At 44.9% G+C, this 22617-nt stretch overlaps 1 protein-coding gene across 1 annotated transcript; it reads right to left on the minus strand.

Moving 5' to 3' along the window:
• Nucleotides 1–235: 235 nt before the first annotated feature.
• On the minus strand, nucleotides 236–20293 carry atp2b1a (ATPase plasma membrane Ca2+ transporting 1a). The gene is made up of 21 exons (XM_068755416.1): nucleotides 20000–20293; nucleotides 15219–15416; nucleotides 14854–15111; nucleotides 14574–14699; nucleotides 12770–12931; nucleotides 12431–12469; nucleotides 10730–10885; nucleotides 10412–10626; nucleotides 9868–10110; nucleotides 9535–9776; nucleotides 8847–9084; nucleotides 8285–8464; nucleotides 8111–8198; nucleotides 7911–8017; nucleotides 7609–7800; nucleotides 6856–7069; nucleotides 6556–6767; nucleotides 6351–6458; nucleotides 5158–5346; nucleotides 4688–4777; nucleotides 236–2611 (listed from the first exon to the last, which is right to left on the minus strand). The coding sequence occupies exons 1-21, from the start codon at nucleotides 20190–20192 to the stop codon at nucleotides 2225–2227; spliced, it is 3837 nt and encodes a 1278-aa protein (XP_068611517.1). The 5' UTR covers nucleotides 20193–20293; the 3' UTR covers nucleotides 236–2224.
• Nucleotides 20294–22617: the final 2324 nt, after the last annotated feature.

Here is a 22617-nt window from a genome sequence, read left to right on the forward strand (position 1 = left end):
TACACCATTTGCACCCTGAGATGAATATTCTAGAACAAAACACACGTCATGATGATCCTCCCCCCTTGCAGAGCGTGATTGATGTCAAATCCTCCACAACCGGTTGAGTATGATGAAAGGTGCCACCGGGATTATCATAAAAATACAAAGGTACATCTGTTACTCTGTTAATGGTTTGTATCAAAATTATTTTTTCCTCAAGGCTATGAAATAAAGTACCCTGTGCAGATCGATACCAGTGTATGCCTAGTGTTTATTCTTGAAAAATGCACATGATCAATTCGTTCGGGTTTCCAGTACAACAGGTGTCAAAAATATTATACAAACAAATTAAATGCAGTAACATTTATTTATGGTGAAAGGAGTCTTCTGGACAGGTGCGAAGAAAAAAAAAGATATTCACCCATTTAATTTGACCTTTTTTTTCCCCCGGAACTCGGAGGAGAACAATTCCGTTTTTCTAAGGCATGATCTTCAAGACTGAATGAAAAAAAAAAAAAAAAAAAAAAACTTTTACTGGCTTTTTGACCAAGAGAATGTTTCACAATTTAAATACACAAAGTCTTAAAAGTTTGTTTCTTTATATATATATATATTCCTTTTAAATTATATAATTTTTTCTAGGCCTGAGCAAACATGTCAATATTGTACATTGGCAGTGGGCTAATGTTTTGCAGAAAGGAACAGAAGTTTGAAATGAAATGCACCATTCTTTTTTGTGAGAAATGATAACCAGGGACTATATTTATCAAGCATCCAGCCAGCGAAACGGTCATAGCTCCTACCTTTATCTAACTACAGGTGACAAAGCGTCTCTTAACTTGTTACTGTAGCAAAGGCACATTCACATCATCTCTAAACGAACTAATTTACGAACAGAAGTGATCGTAAAAAATAGGGTTAAGTCTTTTTCCTGGTTTTATTAGTTTTGGCAGAAATAAATTAGACTGAATGTGCATTAAGCTAACTTATCGCACACCTGCAAGTGACTCCCATTTTGCTTCCCCGCATTGACTAAAGGATCTTATGAATATGACGGACAAATAAGCACAAGTTGCTTTTATCTTAAATTTTCAAATCTACAAAAAAACCTAAAGGGAGAACTTCTACTTGCTACTGACGGCGACTGCGGGAGGCTTTGAGAGGACTCGACGTCCAACTCTGAGGTAAAACGTTCAGCATCATCCTGAGGTGCTTGCTAAATACAGGCCCATATATCAGCTGATGTCCCTTTAAGGATAGGAAACCTTTGAAAGAGGAAATCCATGAGCACAGCATGAAATGAAGAGAATCCAAAACTCCAGAAAGTGTTGTGCATCGAAATCTATTGAAGAAATGGAAGAAGTAAATGTTTATAGCAATGTTAGTGGACAAAGGCCCTACTTGTCTTTCCTGTGGACCTCTACTATACAAGCCTTAGTGTTTATCAGTTTGGCTAGAAGGTTCTACAATTATCTACAAATATATAACAAATAAAACTCGCAGGCAAAAATAGTCAAGTTTCAATAGAAACACCCTTTTCCTGAAAATACAGCAGTATCTGAAATAATCCTCTCATTCACCCCCCCGCCCCCAATTCTGTCCCAGTTTTCTGCATCATACATCAGGAAGATCTTTTGCCTACAAACAGAAAAAAGTATCTACAATCTTTGTAAACAGACCTGCTTTTTCCAAAAAAAAAACAAAAAACAACCCCATAAATAACTCAAAATATTAACAGCCGATGGAGCAGAAATAAGTTTTGAATGAGCAAGGGCCAAAAAGAGATAAATATACAACACCATTCAGAATGAAAGAGAAGCTAAAAGGTTCTTAGACGATCTTCAAGCCAGGAGGACCATCTCCCCGTCTCGGTTAACATAAGGATATTAACAGTAGAATAATAAAAACAGGTCACTTCCAATCGGAGTTTATAGTCACCCCTTCTTTACTGAGGAAAAACAAGTCACCACGGAGGGAGGGGTGGAGACGGTCCTTGTGTTGCAGGGGGGGGGGGGGGGGGGTTGTTGTTAAGAACCAGAAAAATCAAAGATAAAATCATCCACACCAAGCCGTACATTCCTTTGAATGTTCTTTAAGTCCAGCCCAAACCAGGCCCACGCAAGACTCCGCCTCTCCGTGCAGCCCGGCGTCCCTCCTCTCCGAGTGCTTGTTCGTTTCGTCCGAGTCGAGCTCCTCAGTGGCGGGCAGAAAAGTGGTGCGGACTTGAGGAGCAGGGGTCAGATCAAAGGGAGGTCTCCAGGCTGTGTAGGGGGCTCCCCGGGGCCGAGGGGGTTCCTGATTTGAGCCCCTCTGGGAGGAGGTGGTTACTGCTCTCCACAGCGTTATTGTTCTGGTTCGGAGAGGGCGAGACCGGAGCGGTGATGGGGGTCGGTGTGGGTGTGGGGGAGGGCGAGGGCGAGGGCGTGGCGTTGCGCGAGGCGGCAGAGTTGCGCTTGGTGGGGGCGTCGTCCTCTGCATCCGTGTCGTCGATGAGGGGAATATGGGGCTCAGAGTCCTCTATGCGAAACTCGGGGTGGGTCATGAAGTTGTGGATCGACGTTCGTGAATCGGGCTTCTCCAGCCCCTCATAGAGGGAAATGGAGCTGCGGAATGCATTCACCACCCGGATCTGGAGGGAGGGGGGTAGGGAGAAGGGGGGGGGGGAGCTTTTAGTCACATTCAGTAATGATTTGTGTCCGAGATGAATTTTTGCACCTGGACAACGCCCCACAAAAAAAACGACAAGGGTTTATCGGATCAATAACAGGTGAGTTTTTTTTTGGGGGGGGGGGCAGAAACTTCAGTGAGGTTGAAACTCAGACGTGCAGGTGAGCTACTATGATGAGTTGTACATTTACAACTTGTTCCCAGTTAAGGCCGATCGCCACTGCTACTACTTTAGCGTTGGAACAGCTGCAAATGTTCAGACCGGCTCAAAATTACTGGTCAATTTCTCCAGGCTCGTACCTGCTAATGTTTTCATTTAATTTGAATTCAAAGTCTACCTGATGAGGAGAAGCCTCATATTAAAGACTAAAGTAAAAGAACAAACTAGTCTGTAAAAAGTCTTTGCCTCGCAGTGCGGATTAAAAGAGCCAGGAAACGTTTAGCTCTAGTGGAAACAGACCCGATGCTATCCCTCGTCTAGATATCAACTTCAAGCATCGGTTCTGAGAAGGGTCCAAACCCAATGCAAGGTCTATTTTGTGAGATTAATTGTAGTTTATCACAAAACACTCAGTAGAGGCCCGCGTTGGACGAATCAAAATGCAGAAAGGAGGTATGATGTTCGCATCCCAACAGGACAGAGGTTGGACACGAGAGTTAACCGTTGTTGGGACATGCTAAGAATAGAGAGAGGAAGAGAGAGACAGGTGAAGACAGACAGAAAAAAGTGAGAAAGACAGAAGGGGAGAGGGGTGGGGGGGGGGGTGATCAGTTAGAGCTTATGTTTGTGGAGTAAAAAAAAAAAAAAAAAAAGCTGCTGAAGCCAAGCGTGTCTACAAGCTGGTTTACAGACTCACAAACGAGACCAGAGACTTTGGACCCATGCAGAGCGCGGCGCCACCTTGTGTTCAACGGTAGTAAACCTTTGAGTATAGCCCATGACACATTTCACAGAATCTAAAGGAGAATATGTGGGGAGTCAGTGGCATTCATTATTGTTCAGGCGACACATTGCCAGGTGGAAACATTCTGCCAAACAAACAGATGAAAGAGAATGGAGGAAGAAAAAGTCTTCTCTGGAACACCTGAAAGGAAAAGCTTGAGAGTTTAAGAAGGGGACGCACCCACTGGGGAGACGTAAAGACACCTGAGACAAAAGACCTGGACCAGAACCGGAGCAGAACGTTTGGCTCTGCCTGGGAAACCACGGATGTCCGGCGTTAATGGGTCTGGGGGAAAGTCCCGGATGTTAAACCCAAACGTTTAACTGCACGGAGGCTCTGACAGACAGTTAAATCCGCTAGAAGCTGAGTTTGGAAGATCTGAAAGAGAAATAGAGGCGTTCATAAAGAGCTGGCAAAAGGAACTCCAAATGATCCGCTTTCCATGTCCCGAGATCTTTTGATCTTTAGCTGCTTATTGGTGCTTCTCGCTTGCCGTCCGCCCAGACAGCTAGGGGAGTAACGGGTTAATATTTCACTAATGACTGATCTCTGCCGTTTTAGACCGTGATCATGGGCATATACTCAAATCATTTACCAGACTAGGGATAAGGGAGCTGCGACACGGACCCACGGGCGCTACAGGGGGCACAGCGCAGACTGAGGCAGCTGCAGACAAACCTGGTTACTTGACAATACACAATGTAGTTTTTGGTCAAAGCAGTAAAACACACTTTCCCCAATTCTGAGACCGAAGCAGAAGCAGAACAGAAAACACGATGACACAGAGAAAACACCTCGACACTAGAAAGCGACCTGGTTACAGGGCACAACGTAGACACAGCAGTGTTATTGAAGCAATATATGGAAGATGTGGGGATTTTCTTCAAGAAAACAGGGGGCGGGAAGACATTAGGAGGAAGCACGAGAGAGTTAAAGTGTCAACGTCGGGTGAGAAGGAAAATGTTAGAAGAACAGAAGATATAAACGTCTCATGCACGAGAGGAGAACACGCACTCACACCCCACAGTGGCAGAAGCGGTGTTGGCGGCAGTAGAGGAAAAGGCTACATGTGTAGGGCTAGAAACATTGGTTACATCGTGCTGCTGCTGGCTGGAGTTGGAGGCCTGCCGCCTTAGAGCCCCCTGAAAGGAAGTTCCACTCTGGAACGCACTCACTACATCCATCTGCAAAGAATCAGACAGCGCGACAAGAGAAAAGCCCAGAGGGAGTAAAACATGGCAGCCAGAGGAGAGAGGAGAGAGAAAAATAAAGAGAAGGCACCAGAAACCATAGGGGGAAATGTCACTTGGAAATGTGTTTTAGGCATTAAGGTTAAACAGAAGAGGGGAAAGGGGAAGGTCGGGACTCTTAGGCACTGATCGCAGGGAACTCAGACTCCAAATCGGACCAGAACGGAAAAATTAGAGGTTTCATGTTTTTCAGGGCACAGGCCATTCTTTGAGAACAGATTTTGAAGCTGTAACAGAAACGGAGCTGTAACGTGTTTATGGCTTTTGTTTCCCTTGGCGTCAGGCGCTACGTGGGGCGGTCTGCGGACCGTTACCTGTGTCTGGATGCGATTGAGGCCTCGGAACCACAGGATCTGGCCTCGGCGCAGCTCCCGCTCAGCGTGGTCGATCTCTTCCATGTCCTCCAGCTCCTCCAGCTCCTCGTCTGGGATCTCCTCTTTCTGGGTGCCGTGGCCCGCCGTTTTCAAGAACTTCAAGCGGCTGGTGGGTATCGAGGAGATGACCTGGAAGGGAAGACATTATAGACGCCTTAATGTGGTGACATCATATTTTACTCAAAGCAACACAAGAGTTTGGGGAATGATGGGCAGTTAAAGATGATCTCTAAAAACCACCTTTTAACCTGTTTGGCGCAACACATTTCAGTCAAAATGAAGAACTGAGCAATTAATAGAACTTTAATGTGTAATTATAACAGCATAAATCTTTGTCGTTACTTATAAAATTAAGATGACACATTTTAGAATTTTAATTTTTGCCGTTCTGTTGGCGATGTTAAACTGAAACAAGCGATATGAAGGCGACACCTTGACCTCTCCCACATTAGAATCGGCATTATTTTTAATGCCTGACAAAAAAGTAACGAGTCTTCAGAGTAACTAATAGGGAAATCAATCAGAAACAAAACTACGGCATCACAACCGCTGCAGAGAGAAGGATTTAGCAAGTCACTATGTAAATTAAACGAGCTCACAACGGCTGACCTGCATTTGCTTAATTGCTTATTAATTATAGCACATTTATGCTGAAGCTGAAATGTCTGCATCCAGAGCAGCTCTGCTACTGAGGCTGGCGCCTTTATTAATGGAAACATCTGTCATTGGACGACCACTGGTTTGGAACCAGAGTTCTTGTTCTTTTGGGTCACAGCTGCCTCTATCCAAACCCTGAGCTGATTGAGCCGCGACGCATTCGGCACAGCCACGTTTGCTTTGTGCCCTGTCCGGAATTCTTATTGATTTCACGCCCGTGGGTAATGACGCTGCATGTGTGCGGCTCTGCTGGGAGTGTGTGCAGCGACGGCGGAGAGGAAACCTCGGTCATCTATCAAGCGTCACAAAGAAGCCAATATAAAGAAATAATCATGTTCAGGAAATAGAATGCATTCAGAGGCTCTTTTTTCATTTCAAGCATGAATAGAAGCCAAGTAGAACTACGGTCACCAAGCTATTTCCAACACAGGGGGGCAGTGTCCTACCATTAAGCTCAATAGGAAGTCGAGTCATACCTGTCCCCATAGCAGAGAGCCGAAGCCTAAGAAAGTGCACCACAGCCACTGGTCGATCGTCAGGCCAACGCAGCTGAATGGCTTCCCTCCAAACTGCACTATAACAATCTGGAGGAGCAGGAAGACAGGAAATTAAACCGACATTCTCAGCTCTCACAAAAAAAACCCAGCAGCTTCAAAAGCAGCAGCCGCTGGTCCCCTTTACCTGGATGATGAAGGTGCCGAGGACAATGCTGCAGAAGATGGGGTTGTTGAAGATGCCTTCAAAGACGTTTCTCTCGCCGTGGATCTTTCGAGCGTTGATCTCGTTGAACAGTTGCATCAGGACGAAGGTATTGAAGACGATGGTGTAGTGTTCAGAAGGTGGAGCGTTCAGGGGTACATTCCGGCCGCTGTCGATGTCAAATAATTTCTCTCCTGTGGGAGCAGAGTCGGGGGGGAAGAAGTTTGTCACGATAAATGTATGCGTTTTATCAAGGTTAACAAAGTCCGGTGAGCTCCTTACCGGCGAACAGCAGGGTAAAGATGATGATGAGCTGGAACACTCCTTGTCCGAGGATATTCTTCATCATGGTGCGAGAGATGAGGGGCTTGTTGCGGCCGTATGGCTTCCTCAGCAGGAGGGCTTCTGTGGGGGGCTCTGTGGCGAGGGCGAGCGACGCAAAGGTGTCCATGATGAGGTTAACCCACAACATCTGTACTGCCTTCAATGGAGAGTCCTTGAGGAAGCGAGACAGATGATGAGGAGAGAGAGGGAAGCAAGCACAGCGTCCCCAATGACCTCTAGAGATGTTTCAAATGAGAAAAACCAATTTACAGATTACAAAAAAAAATGTATCTGCAGCTTTTCACGGTGGCAGGTTACATAACGTACATAAAGGGTGTCAAATAAATCCAATCCTGGATAGGTCCACACTACAAGGGAAGCTATTCCTGAATGCTGCAGTGCACAGCTCAAGTTACAAAAAAATGAAACGCCATTAAGGTGCTTATAATTCTAATGCATGAAGAAATACAATGAACAGGTCACAGAATTCAAAACGATAAAGTTTCTCCTCATATTTTACGGATGCGCCTCCAAATAGCCGTCTGCAAACTCGCATACATTTGAGTCAAAGCTTTGGTTATTTCAGTATTGCTGCACGTCCTGCCTATACCGGTTCCTGTCAGTGAGCTAATCGACAAACGCCGTCACACAAGAGAGGCCGATGCCTTTTCCATTGAAAGCCATTACAAACAGACTCGGTCGGTGGCAAACCTGCGTGATGCAGGCTCCCGTAAACGCCACGATGACAGCCACCACATTGACAGTGAGCTGGAACTGGAGGAACTTGGAGATGCTGTCATAGACGTTGCGTCCCCACATGACAGCTTTCACGATACTGGAGAAGTTGTCGTCGGTCAGAATGATGTCAGAGGCCTCCTTGGCCACATCCGTGCCGGCAATACCCTGCAGGCAAAGATGATGACGGTTTCCCGTTTCCATGTATACCGTAAGTGCGGGATGACCTATTTTATGACAGCTATGCTAGGAAAGGAGTCAACATGGTGAAAACTCACCATAGCGAAGCCAACGTCAGCTTTCTTCAAGGCGGGGCCATCGTTGGTACCGTCTCCAGTCACTGCTACTACTTGTCTCCGCTCGATCACTGTGCTGTCAATGATACCTTGAAAAGTAAAAGACAAACATGAAATTAAACTCGCAACAACAACAACAACAAAAATCATAAATTGTACCCTAACCAGAAACACAGAAGTACCTTTCACTAAGGTGTGTTTGTCTGTGGGGGAAGAGCGAGCCAGTACTCGTAGTTTGGGCCAGAGCTTATCGATACGTTCTTGTTCAATCTAAGAATAGCACAAAGGACCTAGTTAAACCTCAGCGGGACATTTTAAACATAGTCTGCGGTAGCAAGTGTTCGGCTGTGGCCCACCTCTCCCTTTTCATTGCGGATCCTTCGGTTGAACTCTTTGCCCTCGAGGCAGATGAAGTCGTCTCCTGGCAGGAGAATGCCGCACTTTGTGGCGATCGCTCGGGCGGTGTTGATGTTGTCCCCCGTCACCATCCGCACCGTGATGCCGGCGCGCTGGCATTTCCTGATGGCATCTGGGACCTGAGAGAAATCGTAAACTCGATGACGGACATGCTGCCTGTACTTTTCACGGGGGATATAAAGACAAATTAAGTTAGCTCTAACTTTTGTACTTCTACAGGTTTTTAACATTATATTCAGATTTGTGGTTATTAGTACGGCCAGACTCTGTTGTTTTGGTGCGTGTTTTCGTTTACGGACTGTAATCTAGGATGACCCAGTTGTATTGCAAACCTTCACTGGTTCAAGATGTGCTGCTTTCGCCAAAGTGGAGCCAATTTTCAAGTTTCAAAAAGCCTGACGCAGCATCTTATTGTTTAATTTCCTGCTTTACTGAGACACGGCTCCCAACATTTGGATGCAACCTCATGCGATGCGACCCGTCCCATTCGTGGTGACTAACCTCGGGTCTGACTGGGTCTTCAATGCCCACCACGCAGATGCAGGTGAGCCCAGTGAGGATATCGTTTTCATTGTCCCAGTCGGGCTCGCCGTCGGAGGGAATGAAATCTCTGTAAGCAAGGCAGATGGTCCTCAGGCCCTCCGAGGCCATGGGCTCGATCACTTTCTTCACCATGTCATCTCTGTCCCGCGGGCGAAACACCTTTTGCTCGCCGTTTGCCGTCAGAATTTTATAGCACCTAGGAGATGAAAGGGGGGGGGTATTTTAATATAGAAGTGCAACAAAGGGGAAAAAGTACAGAGGAAGAAAGACACGAAGGGATAACAAGTCAAGGGTAGAGGGAAAGACAAAGAGTTTGAATGATGAGCTGCAGTAGGAAGAAATCACACTAAGTCCTCTGTGGGTTAAAAAGAAGCCCGTTTGGTTAAGAGGCTTACATAGGTGTTACCGGCTCATTTCCTCAGCACCTGATTTTAAATCGCAAAGTAATGAGCTTGGGTGGCAAGCAATTGAACTCCTTAGCTGCTTAAGCCATTACACATATAATTGTACTGTAAAGTCTCGTCAGGCTGGATGAAGCATAGAAAAAAAAAAAAAGAAAACCTTAGGACTAAACTTTAATTCATTTCTATAGAATGAAATCTGAAGATAAAAACACAATCCAATATAATAAAAAACATTTTCTTACTTCTTCAGGAGGATTTCCGAGGCCCCTTTGCTGAACATGCGGTAGCTGCCATCAGCCATCTTCAAAACGGTGCTCATGGACTTGCGGACCGAGTTGAAGGTGTAAACTTTGTAGAGTTTCTCTTCGGGGATCTCGGCGCGGATCGTCTGGTAGTCCCGCTTCAGGTCATTAGAAAAGCCAAGCAAGGCACATTCGGTCTTGTTGCCCACCTGCCACGGCAGGCCCCCTTCTTTCTCTGGAGGCTGGAGGGAAAGATGGGAGGACAGCGAGTGAGGGAACATAAATGGTGACGTGCAAACCGCGTTTCAATCCCAGTGCTTTCCTTCGGCCCACCATGATCTTTGTAGTGTAGGCACAATTGATTGCGATGCCCAGAATGAGGAGGTCTAAAACGGAGGAGGGAATGTTCTCGGGCTCGGGGACCCTCCTGTAGTGCTTTCCAGCGATATAGGCCTGGACCACAGTCATGCGGTTCATGGTGAGCGTGCCAGTCTTGTCGGAACAGATGGCAGTCGCGTTGCCCATCGTCTCGCAGGCATCCAAATGACGTACCAGATTGTTGTCTTTCATCATTTTCTGTTGGAAGACGGCGTTATTAAGCAATTAAACGGCAACTTCGTTCAATGGGAATATTTACTAACAAGCGTGGAAAAATGTGCTTAAGACCACAGGACTGAACTTTAACCCTAACCCATTTATTTGATTAGATAAAGCTCTATGTTGGCTAACAGATCGCTTGCATGGGATCATAGCTTGGCTTTAGGCTATCAGTTAACCAAGTCTCCTTGTCTTAGCAGCCTGGTCCGCTTGTTTTAACAGGCTAATGTGCAAGCTGGTCAGCATTTGGTAGGTTTCAGCTGGTTAGGAGAGACTTTACCTTAACAGAGTATGCAAGGGAAATTGTTACAGCCAGCGGCAGACCTTCGGGAACCGCCACCACCAGCACAGTGACGCCAATGATGAAGAACTTCACAAAGAACTGAATGTAAATGGGCGTGCAGTCCTTGATCCAGGGCAGGTTCTGGATCCAGAAGGTGTCGACTACAAACAGCACCACCAGGATAATAACAGTGATGGCTGACATAACCAGACCTGAAGGGAAACCACAAGGAATTAATAAATGACACAGGGGGTATATAAAAGTTGTGTACAAGTCGGTCAGCCCACCCCAGAAACGCGTTTCCATCTGGCTCACCTGCTTTACCAATCTGCACAGCTAGTTTGGTCAGTTTGCCCTGCAGGACGGACTTCTCTTTCTTTGGCAGGTTGGATTTCTTCTTGTCCTCAGCATCAGCTCCCTCGTCACTGTTCAGAGGCTGCATTTCCATTGCAGCGCCGTCCTGCGCCTTAGCTGCGACAAAGACCGGGGAAGTGTTGCTTAATTAAATAAAGCCTGATGGTTACAGTAAACTAATGGCTATTACATTCAGAGGTGTATGAATTTAATGTGCAAAATTAGATTTTTATACGAAAGCGGACTATCGGGCTCCGAGTCATCATATTCAGACTGCAGGCTTTACGTATACGTCAAGATTTATTTAAGTAATTTCATCTTTCATTTCAAAAGTTACCGTGGCTTTCTTTCCTTCCCTTTTATCCATAGAACTTGGGGAAATATCACTGTAATTATGTTTGCAGTGACCTGACTGCACATTAATTAGCAAAACCGTTTTGCAGAGTAATTACCATACTCCCACCTCTAGCAGCGTTGGGATCATTCGCAGCGATCACTTGCGTTGTCGAGAGTTAAACTCTCAGAAATCTCTTTCATCTCTTCCTCAAAATCCTGCAGGATCACCGTCCTCTGAGTGCAGGACGGATGGCAATCCCAAACACACATATTAATCAGGTAACCTTGGAAACGGCACATTTATAACGGTGATGATGGGAAGACGGCTGGCCAGCACTCATTATAAAATCAATGGCACTGCTATCGATGGATGATTGACAGATCTTCTCATCCTCAGTCATTTTTGCTTTGTTCTATTGTCAAACATTTTATATATACACCGGTACATATAATGTAAAGTTTTTGAGTGATAAAAGCGCTATATAGAAAAGTGCATTGCACAGTGTGTTAATGTATGCAGCAGGAAGAGGAGGGGCATTAACGCCGGCCTATTACAGCTGCTGTGGACCGGGGCTTGTTCTGCACTTACATGGCCTGTGTAATCTCAGTCTAAAGGATTACCGTTGATTCCTGGCAGGCAGAGGGAATCTGTGCACTGGGGACGAGCGCCAGGGTTGCGGTCACAGCCCCAGCACTACTGATCATGGTGTCCCAGCAGGGCTACGAGGCAGGCTAGCTGGCTGGCGTATCACTAAACAGCTTCATTGTCATTGCAGTCAGTCAGAATTTGCACCGCTGTAAAGTCTTACAGTTTGACTCGGAATAGTTTAGGTTTGGGAGATCAATAGAAATCAATTTGCGGTGCCCCGAGGGAGAGTTGGAGAGAGAGAGAGAGATGGGTGGGTGGGAAAGCAGATGTTCTGGCCCCAAAATTGTTGCATGGCTTTAATCTCCTCACCACTAATCGCTATAACTGGATTCAGTAGCACCTGCTGCTCAAAGGGCAACGTGCCAGGGAGGGACGAGAAAAGGAGAAATAGAGACAGAAGGGAGGGCCAGACAGCACAATGGATGGACAAGTACAGCCAGTACTAAGTAGACATGGGGGGGGGGGGGGGGGACGCAAAAATATGCAACTCCTGATTACTTGCAGAAAAACCGCTGCAGGCAAATATTAAAAATTTAAAGCTTTCACCTACATCCAGTGCTGGTAAATGAGGGGACACCGATACAGCTAGAGGCTAATTCATAAAGGCAATAAGCTATAAAGCTATTAAATATAACTGAGTGTGTGTGTGTGTGTGTGTGTGTGGTCAAGCAACTTACCTTTCTTACGATTTTCCACAGATCCATCCTGCTTCTTGTCTGTGGAAAACACACCATCGTTAGCAGCAGTCAGCAAGTCTGTGCAAACATACGCTTTTATATTATGAATTTAACCGTCTCGTTCATTATAGGATTTGTTATATTCATGTTTTAGAGCATCCCAACTCTAGAGAAACAAAAGGACATTTTTCCATCATTGGGAGGCAGATTATAGACGAGGAATAATCAAGAAAATATCCTTCAAACTGACGGAGAATGAAAAGAACCCTGTTCCTGAGTAAATCCCGGATCTACTACATCAGTATCTGCACAAAATGAGAAAGTGGTGAGGACCCTTACTTTTCCTCTGTTTCTTCTTCTCCTCCTTTTCCTTTTTCTTCCCTTCTTCGTCTTCATCATCGTCCTCAGCAGTCCCAAGTAAGGTGAAGATAATTCCAGTTTGAGAGTTGACACCCACAGCGGTGACCACCATTTTCCCTGAGCCCTCCATTACATGGGTGCCTTCGGAAAGACGAGAAGTAAAACGTCAGGAAATAACAGTGACAGAGGTAAAGGAATATCTCAAGGGCACTTAAACCATTTGTTCCTCTTTAGCCCTAATCACGTTTGATTTTCTAAATGATTTGCTGCTTTACTTTTGGTGCAGACTTGATTAACTAGATGCCTATGCTTATTGAGAAGGGGGTTTAGTCTTTGTTCAAGTGGAATATTAAGCTACACTTCGGAGACAAAACAATTATGCTGATTTAAATGTAGACAAACAAAACTAATGGCGTGCTGGTAAGTTAAAGGGGAAAGAAATGGACACTGGTGCAAATACCCTCCAAAGCGTTAATCAATGAATTAACGGAAATCTGAGCGGCTCCAACTGCGTTTAGTCCCCAGGGTCCGCAGATCAATTTGTACGGAAAAGACAGCTGTGAATGGAAAACGGCAAGAGACGTGTAGTGTTTCTCAAAGTTCTTGCCTGCGTTAATTACTTTTGCACAGGGTAAGGCTTGCTGGCACGTTTGAGGTGAGGCATGGATCAAGCAAACACGAATTACATTTTGGTGCAGATTTGGTTAGAGGGCTGGGATCCATGATTTGGTATCATGCTACTTTCCTGATACAAAAATGTACTGCAGTAGTACAGCAATACAACGGACACGCTGTCCTGCAGGCCTTGCCAGTAGAGAACCCGATGAACTAAACAAGACGCGTTTCTCAGTAAAACCTGAAACGCTTCTGGATGACTAAGCAGTGAAAACGAAGCTGTATGGCAGCGCCACAACACATTTGAAGTGTCTGCGTGCACACTGAGCCAGAACTATTACGCGACTGATGACTGAGCAGCAGAACAAGGATACCAATTCACTTTCAATTCGGTTTATCACCCAAGCCGTGAAAATTATCAACACCACATTGAATGGAGGGAGAAAACAGCCATATTATCATCAACACAAGTCATGCGCTAAGATGAATACGGGTGATTTTCTTGTTCGTGGTTCATTGATTTTCAGGCAGCAGTTGAACTAAAAGCATAAATTACGTTCTTAAATGCTTCGAGTGCACTCTTTGTTTTCATAATGTATAATAACTGGTGGAGATTTTATGTTTAATACTACTATGAAGCTTTTAACATAATCTAACAAGTTGCTTTACAATGCAGCACCAGACTGGGTCAGTCCACTCATTACAGTCCACAACTTTCAGTCCAACTAATTACAGCGTGCATAATTATATCACAGGTCTGTTTTGGATGCGGCTGAAATGCTGAAGACAGCAGAACAAAACATCAATGAAAGAATGAATAAGTTGCTTTGCTGATGAATCTTAAATTACTAGAATTTGCATTTAATGATTAGAATTAATTTGGGTCCCTTTCTCCATCGACATCAGAGTGCACGTGACCGCATCGAAAAGTCCGCAAAAATGAAATGGATGCGAGGAAACTGCACTGGGGTCATCCGTCATTTCATCTTAATAAAGACTGTGCTCATAAAGCCCCAAAGCTTGAGGCTTAATATTTAAATTTGCTGGCTGGTTTTGCAGGCAGGCATCCTCCACAGCAGCAAGACTGAAAAAAAGATTGGTTCTCAAAAATCAAATGCGTCTTTGTCTTCCAGTAATAAGAAGTTAGCGCAGAAAAGAAAACCCTTACCTGATAACAGCATTGGATCTTTTGCTCGTGTTTTTTTGACGTGGTCCGACTCCCCCGTGAGCGAGCTCTCATCGATCTTGAGATCGTTGCCCTGGAGGAAGACTCCGTCGGCAGGCAAAAGGTCGCCTGAAAGGCACACAGAGAAAATGAGGCTCTGGCGGAGGAATGGTCAGCAAATCATTTGAATTGCAAACATATTTTGAAAAAAACATTTTTAATCTGCAGCATTTGAAATTGTCTAATTAGTATTTTACCAAATTAATCAAGGACTACTTCTTACCATATTTTACTTGTGCAATGTCACCGACTACAATCTCAGCCACGGGAATCTGGATAACTTGTCCTCCGCGTACGACAGTAAATTTCTGCTCCTGCTCAATGCGGCTCTGGAGGCCCCTAAACTGCTTCTCTTTACTCCAGTCATTGAACGCCGTCACCAGCACTACACAGATAACTGACAGAAGAATGGCGGCACCCTCGATCCAGCCTGCCTCTGACTCATTTTCATCCTCAGCACCGCCAGCGGCCCTTCCACACTCTGCAGGAGGACAGGAAAATATTCAAATAATACATTAACAGTCATACAGATCAATAAAAATAAAAAAGAGAAACAGGGTAGCGCCGTCATGAAACATTGATACTCACGTTCTCTTTCGGCATCTGGGGGTTTATAAAAAGAAAGGCCTAATGAAACTATGGCTGCCACTTCTAGGATAATTAGTGTGACATCCTGTAGCGCCTCCCACACTAATTGTAAGAATGTTTTGGGCTTTTTGGGTGGTATAAAATTCTGCCCAAACACGGTTTTCCGCTTCTCAATGTCTGTGGGCTGCCCGCTTAGACCTGGGAGTGAGAGACAGGAGACAAATACATATTTTATCAATAGGATTTTAAATCTAAATCCATTAAAAAAATAAAAAGCCTGAATTTGAACATTGATGGATGGAAATACAAATTCCATAGAGGGGGAGGGATGTTGCCTGGTTTCTATCGCCGGGCCTCAAAAAAACCATTATCTTCCAAATGAATCAGCATTTCTGACAGGGCTCTGTGGAGGTGATAATGCTGGACAACAATGGCCCCCATTCTGTGGGCATGACAAACACTTTCACCTCTGTCAGGTGTGCAGAACAATGAGAGATCTTAGGTCAAGTCTAATCCCATGAACTCCCTTTTCAGTTACAATGACCGACTGACTGAAGAGGAATCGGCTGTGGACTCGCCGCTGCCTGCGCCCACTGCTGTCCCGTTATCTCCATCTCTACGACGCAGTGAATGTCGGGTTGGCCCAAGAGCCATTCATGCATGTGCACAGAGAGCATTCTGCACCCCCACCCCCATTCAAATGCCTCTACATTCAAAGCACAGTCATATATTCAAAGGGGGCTTTTGCACATTTGATGATGCATGACAATTCTTCTCTTCTATTCATGACCAGTGGCTCTGCGTGGGCGGCTGTACAGGCTGGACGGAGCTGTGCATGTGCGTGCGGCAGAGGGGTGGTGGAGCATAATTGTGGGCCAGAGAAGAGTGACTGTGTGAAACTGCTACTGACAGGCAAATGTGGGTGGGTGGGGGGCAAGAGTGCACGGGACAGACTAATAAAGAGTGGAGCTAAAGAGCTGCGCTCGGAATAGCAGCGTCTTAATGGAGAATAACGGTCGAGCCGAGGAATGGACAGACGCAGGAAGAGGTACGATGCAAATCATCTTGCAACCACATTTGTATATTGAATCCGTGAAGTGACAACAGCACAGGAGACGCACAAAATGCTGTTACAATAGAGCACAACAGCAACAAATAGTTGACAGAGCAACAATCCTGATATCAATCTTATTATAATTTGTTCCTCTGGTGTTTGCAAAACTGAAATGGGTTCTGTTTGTTAAACCGATTTTGCCCTTGAACATGGCTGCGAGCAACCACTTCTCTCCCAATGAATCATAATTACAGACAAGACTGTAACAGATTATTTCTGATTAAGATGGATAAAGCTGATTTTGTCCTTTCATCTTAAATGTGTATTGAAGTTGTGAATTAAGATACTTCAACCAAGTGAAAATGGACGTTGCATCTGCAGCCGATTCAAACCGCTTCGTCTCTGGTGATCCTCACGATCAACATCATATATGCCTCTACTGAATTAAAACGCCACTCTTCTGTTCCATCTTTCGCTTTTCTTCACCAACCTGCCACTACGTGCACTGTAAAAGCCACGTTCCAAGCTAACAATGACCCGTCTGGAAAAAAATAAAAAATAAAAAGGTGAGGATGACGACTCCTCGCCGCAGCACATTGAAAGGCTGCTGCTGCTACCCGGCTGTCTCTCACCATCCTCTTTGACTCTCTATGCCTCTAATGACAACATGCTGACAGCTAATAACCCCTTTCAATTTTACACCACACCTTCCCTTACAACTGACAAAGGATGATGAACATGGAGCCCCAGAAAATAGGTTGGTCTCGGCCTCTGATCATTTACAGCTCAGAGTCCATCTCAAGTCAAACAAAAACATTAACCATTTAATTTTGATACTTGTCCCCAACTGACCCCTTATAATGCTAACAATTTAGCCATCAGCGAGGAGTCACGGTAAGCCTCTGCCCCGAGTCTGTCACAATGAATGGAATAGAACCATGATTTGCTATCACATAACTGCGTGAAGGCAAGCATGTGACCTTCAGTAGAGCGGGACACACTTCTATAGCAAACTGTCAAGATTCAGGAGCATTAGTTCCCCATCAGGACCAAGTTCATTCACAAAGAACAACAATAAAAGTGCTCCAGACTTCTCTGTGCGCTTTAGCTTATGATGCCATGATCCCAACATTCAATGCTGAGAGCTGCAGTAAAGGGAAGGAAGTTCTGTTTTACCAGTACGCCAGTGACTCGGATTTGCCGTTATAAACACCTGGGGGACTCACAAGAGACGGATAATAAAAAAAAACACACACACAAGAGTGGGCACAACTGAAGCCCCGGCTCAGAAATCCTGACTCATGAAGCAAGATCCTTACAAATTTGGTTTGAAAACGGGGACATCAGCCCCCCCCCCCCCCCCCAGACACACACTGTACCCTCCCTGACTCTAAACATCCACGTCTTTTATAAGCCATGCTTGCAAGTCTGTCATGTAGGCGTCACGTTGAAATGTGTCATCGCCGCGTCAAAGCAAAGACAACCCCGCAAGACATCACCAGTCACATCGTCTCAGGCTCGACAACGCCTACGAAGGCCGCTAACAACACACGACTGCTTTCACAAGCCGAGAAGTGCTCCCTACCACGAGTAAACTCACTTTAACGTGCTAAAAATAAGATAAAATGTGTCCGGTTACAACCACTTGCTGGACTGAACTGGTGTTCGTTGCGTGGTGGTTACTGAGGCAGGGATGGGACTAAAGAGTAAGAGAACGCAAAGAGAATGAGACCAACAACAAGCCAACTACCAGAGCTTCTGCTACTGGTGAGCCCCAACCCCACACACACACACAAGTGACTCCTTATCACTGTGGAAACAGGGTGTGTTTAATAAGTACAGTACCTAAACTAGAGTACAGTGTAGTTATGATCAGTGATTAAAACCCCTTCAGGCATCACCTTCTTTTTCACTGCACTGTGACAGGGTTAATGGTTCACATTTGTCAAATAGGCACATGTAATATTTGAATAAGCCTTTTTTTGGCAGCGTTCGCCGTCACTATTTAAGCACCGCATTGTGCAAGTGTGCATAGTTAATTCTTTTCAGACTCGGAGCGCTGTCATGTTTTCTTGACAAAAATCAATGAGAATCACAGAATAGTGAATTGAAATCTAACTGAATAGAGGAGCGGAGACACCGGGCCTTATGTGGCAGTGTGGAAAATAGCTGTGGCGGTGCCATGATAAATTACATTCAGCCTAATCTCGATGGAGTGTGCCAAAAACCGAGTCAGAGTAGAGTGGTGCTTTCATGCACAGCTGCAGCAGAGTAAACGCAAACTTCTCTGGGCAGAAGAAAAATGATGAGCATTAGCAAAGGACTGGATTAAAAGGTTTGTGTCCAACCAACTAATTAGAAACCCATTTTCCATTGTCAAGCTCCTCTAATCTTAAATGATGGTTTAATTTCCCAAGCCGGTGACAACCGAGATGATTAAAACGGCAACTATCAAAACCCCGGCAGCAGCAGCACGCCAACTGGAACAGCAGCTGCTGCAGAGAAAAATTAAATGTGGACGTATTCATTCTTAGCGATGCGATTCAAACACGTCGACCCGTCTTAGAGACAGGTTACTTGGCAACAGGTAACAGTTCCACGAGTAGGCATGAAAGGAGCATCCTTGGAAGGTTCACATTCACTCTTCTGAAACAATGACGAAAAGTAAAAACATTTCTTGAAATGCGTGTTTTACATTTACACCATATAAAGACGTCTTTATGCTTCATAACCCAAAGAGCCCCATAAAGGTAATGAGCCTCCACATTAGCGTTTGTAACTCAGACCAGGTAGATTTAGCAGAGAAGGACAAGTATACATACTGGCATTTATGAAGCAAGCGTAAGAGACCGCTCGGCATTTTCTACCTCTAAATAAAAGGATAAAACTAAAAATATAAGGTTTTGATTTGGTTTACTCGCTTTGAGATGCTGAGTAGAAGACTGTTGATGCTACAGTGACTTTGTGGTGCCTTTTTAATCTGGGATCAAACTGTAAAATCCCCTCCCATGGGAGTTCAGTCAAGGTCACACACTGGCGATTAGGCAGACTATCTATAGAAAGACAAAAAGAGTCTGAGACCACAAGAGGGGTAGAAAAGGAATACGAGAGGCTCTGTCAAACAACATTGCACTAATGGGATTCAACGCTAAACGTGTACTTTTCTAAGCACATACTGTGAACCGCTTTGGTGAAGAGAAACAGAACGCTTCTCCAACATGTCGCACGTGTTAGAAGGGAGGCCATTTCTCACCTTTGTCAAGGAGAATTTGTGCACATATGAATGACACATATTAGACATTCCATTGCCCATCCCTCGCGATTACTACGCCAGCCTCACAACATCCTGTTTTGTCTGCTACATGTGGGACATTGACCTGCCTGCAGCCTGGTGGCGCGCCCGGCCCGACAGCTGGTCTGTCTGAGGCCTACGCAGAGACACAGTGGTGGAAAGGCAGCGAGCTGGGTACGAGGAACAGATCCACATTCCATGAAGCACAGCCCGACCAGCCCAGGTCAGATCCAGCCTGCCCATCCGCCTGTCTGACATATTAGGTTTTCCAAGGAAGTGATGTCAAGATATGAAACGTGTGGATGGAATGACACGCCTCCAAAACCATGAGTGTACCACGTTGGCATTCAGACGGCGCTTGCTACAAGCGATGTAATACAACATCCTGCATTTGAACCAATTAAACAGTCATGCTGAGAAAAGTGGAAACATTACCATCTACAGGTGACGTTTTTAACCGGTTGCAGAGTCCTTGAACATCCTCGTAAGTTTGCCCAATTTTGCTAATTGCCTCTGTCCCTCTCAGTTCCATGAGGGAGCGCAGTTCTTTGAGCGTGCAGCCAAATTCTCCGTCATGGTTGGCCTCCGCTATAGAGTTCTTCACCCCGCTGTATGAGTTGTTTGCCATTTTCTCGCCGTCTCCTCACTCTGTTGCAAAGCGTTGCAGCTTCTGCTCAAAAGGGAGGTGGGGGGGGGGGGGGGGGAATGAAGGGTTGTCCAGGAATAAAGTTATATCCTCAAAAATGTGAACACTGTGGTATCTCCCATAAAAAATGGATCCTTCAGAGGCAGCTGGAGATGTCCAGCAGGTGGAAGGACAGGCGTTTTACAAAACAAGCCATTTTTTTTGGAGAGCTGAGTTCCTAGTCTTTCATGGTGACTGAGGATCAGCCACAGCGGTGGAGATCACCATGCACGCAGATCTAGAGGAGAAACAAACACATAAACATGTTAAGTGTGACAGTAGCAGGGTAGGGTTCCCCATCTTCATGCATTTATTCAGTAAAAACTCAGCTGCCGAGCATGTAGTAGCGTGTTCATCAACAAACCTGCAGATAGATTGTCAAGAGATTTATTATCTGCAATTGAATCGTTAAGCAGTAATACTTTTGTCATCTGGACAGAACACACTTCTTAGCTAATGTCAGAATACGTAAGCAGATCAGAATTCAATAATCATCACTCCGCTCCGAGCCAAAAGATTTTTAGAGTTTCAAAGACGCCTCCTCCATAAATAATTGCTGTCGGATTTTAATTTGTTTCATTTATTGTGGAAAATGATGCATAAAGTAAATAATACTAATACTGGTAATTTAAATTTGCACATGCATCTGTGGTAATAATGATTAATATAATGGTAGACGGGGAAGAGGAACAAACAATTGATAGATTCTGGAGTAACTGAGGCGTAACTTTAAAAGGATTCCAGATTCTGCAGAGTTTATTGTTTCTTACATCTTAATTATCTACCGTTATGATTCATGTTTATTAAGTTTTTTAGGCATTTTCTTCCACCCCCAAACACAGGACTCACTCCAATTTTAACAATAAGGTGAAACTGTACAATTAAATGAATCCATAAGACTGCATCACAGCATCCTCCCAGGCTTAAGCCGCACACGAAGAGATCTGTCATTTAAAAATCAGAGAGGAAGAAAAAAAGTGACCCGCTTCTGTGCAGAGCAACGTTTAGGGCAACGCAGAAGGCAGGAACCGAGTGACTGACTACCTCAGGAAAAGCCTTCAGTCTAATCTAATTAAGACTATCTGTGGCATCAGGGAGCTCCGTGGTGCTCTACATGGGAGAGTCCATTCTAATGAGAGGCTGCTGTCCATTCAGCTTTAATCAGCCCAACACAATGAGGCTGATTCATTCATGGCCACAAAACTGATAGGGATTTCTCTTTGTGCCGCTCAGATAGAAAGTAAAACATGGGACCGAGCATACTAAAATAAAAGATTCATTCATTTTTGGCCACCTGTCACAAATATGCTGGGATCAATGGTCCGACACGGCGCGTACTTATGTACTTAAATGTATTTCAATACCACTGCACCTGCGACTTTCACAGCATTTCTGATGCCAGCTTCACCACTACTATTTGGATTATTCGCTTTCGCTCCAAATCTGTCATCAATTAAAATGAACACTGGGTTGATTTTACACCGCAGAGAGTCGTTCTCCAGTTTCAGGTTCGCATGCTAACCTAGAAACAGCAGGTGCGTCTGATGATACGCTCCAGAAACGAGGCATTCAAAGGAGTTCCGTTTATGTTATCCTCTGGGACACCAAAAACCAGAGTCAAGTTCTGCCATGTGTCACTCACAGCCTTCAGCTAGCTGTTGACGAGGGGATTTTAGATCAGAGTGTGTGTGCGGGGGGGGGGGTTCAACAAATATGGCACACCAACAAAAGCTTAACCAACGGATGACACACCAACCTCATCTTAACCACGTGAAGGTTAAGATGTGGTTGAAAAAAAAACACCCAATTGAACTCTACAACGTAAAGATGCAGCCGCAACATGTAAACTTGTTGAGATTCTATTTGGAGCTATCTGTCATGGAAAACGGGACATAATTTATTATTTGTTACACAACATAATTGCAGGTCCTGCCGTATCATTGAGGTGGGAGAGACCACAGAAATCACTATTTCGAGGGAATACTCTTAAACCTATTATAACAGTTATCAAGCCAACAGTTAGTATTCACACCACCATCATTTCTGTGAAAATCTCATTGGGATTTTCTCATGACTTGAACAGAAATGGCAGGGAATGCCAGCCTCTTCCGACTAAGAAAACTGAACTGCCACAGACGGCCTCAGGCTGAAATCGATCCACAATTTAAACCGTGGTAGCTGCAGAAGAAAGCTAAGGTGTCCGTCTTTAAATTACAATTACCAAGCTCTAGGTTTTTGTGGTTCAACGTTCGAAGTGAATTTGCAGCTCACATCCATATACATCTAGAAGTGTACATATTTAGTGACTGATGTCGCATGATTCATCATCTGAAGCGCAATAGCAGCAAAACTTGGACTTCAAATATGG

This window comes from Brachionichthys hirsutus, chromosome 22 (assembly GCF_040956055.1).
Source record: "Brachionichthys hirsutus isolate HB-005 chromosome 22, CSIRO-AGI_Bhir_v1, whole genome shotgun sequence".
In the NCBI taxonomy this organism is placed as follows: Eukaryota; Metazoa; Chordata; class Actinopteri; order Lophiiformes; family Brachionichthyidae; genus Brachionichthys; species Brachionichthys hirsutus.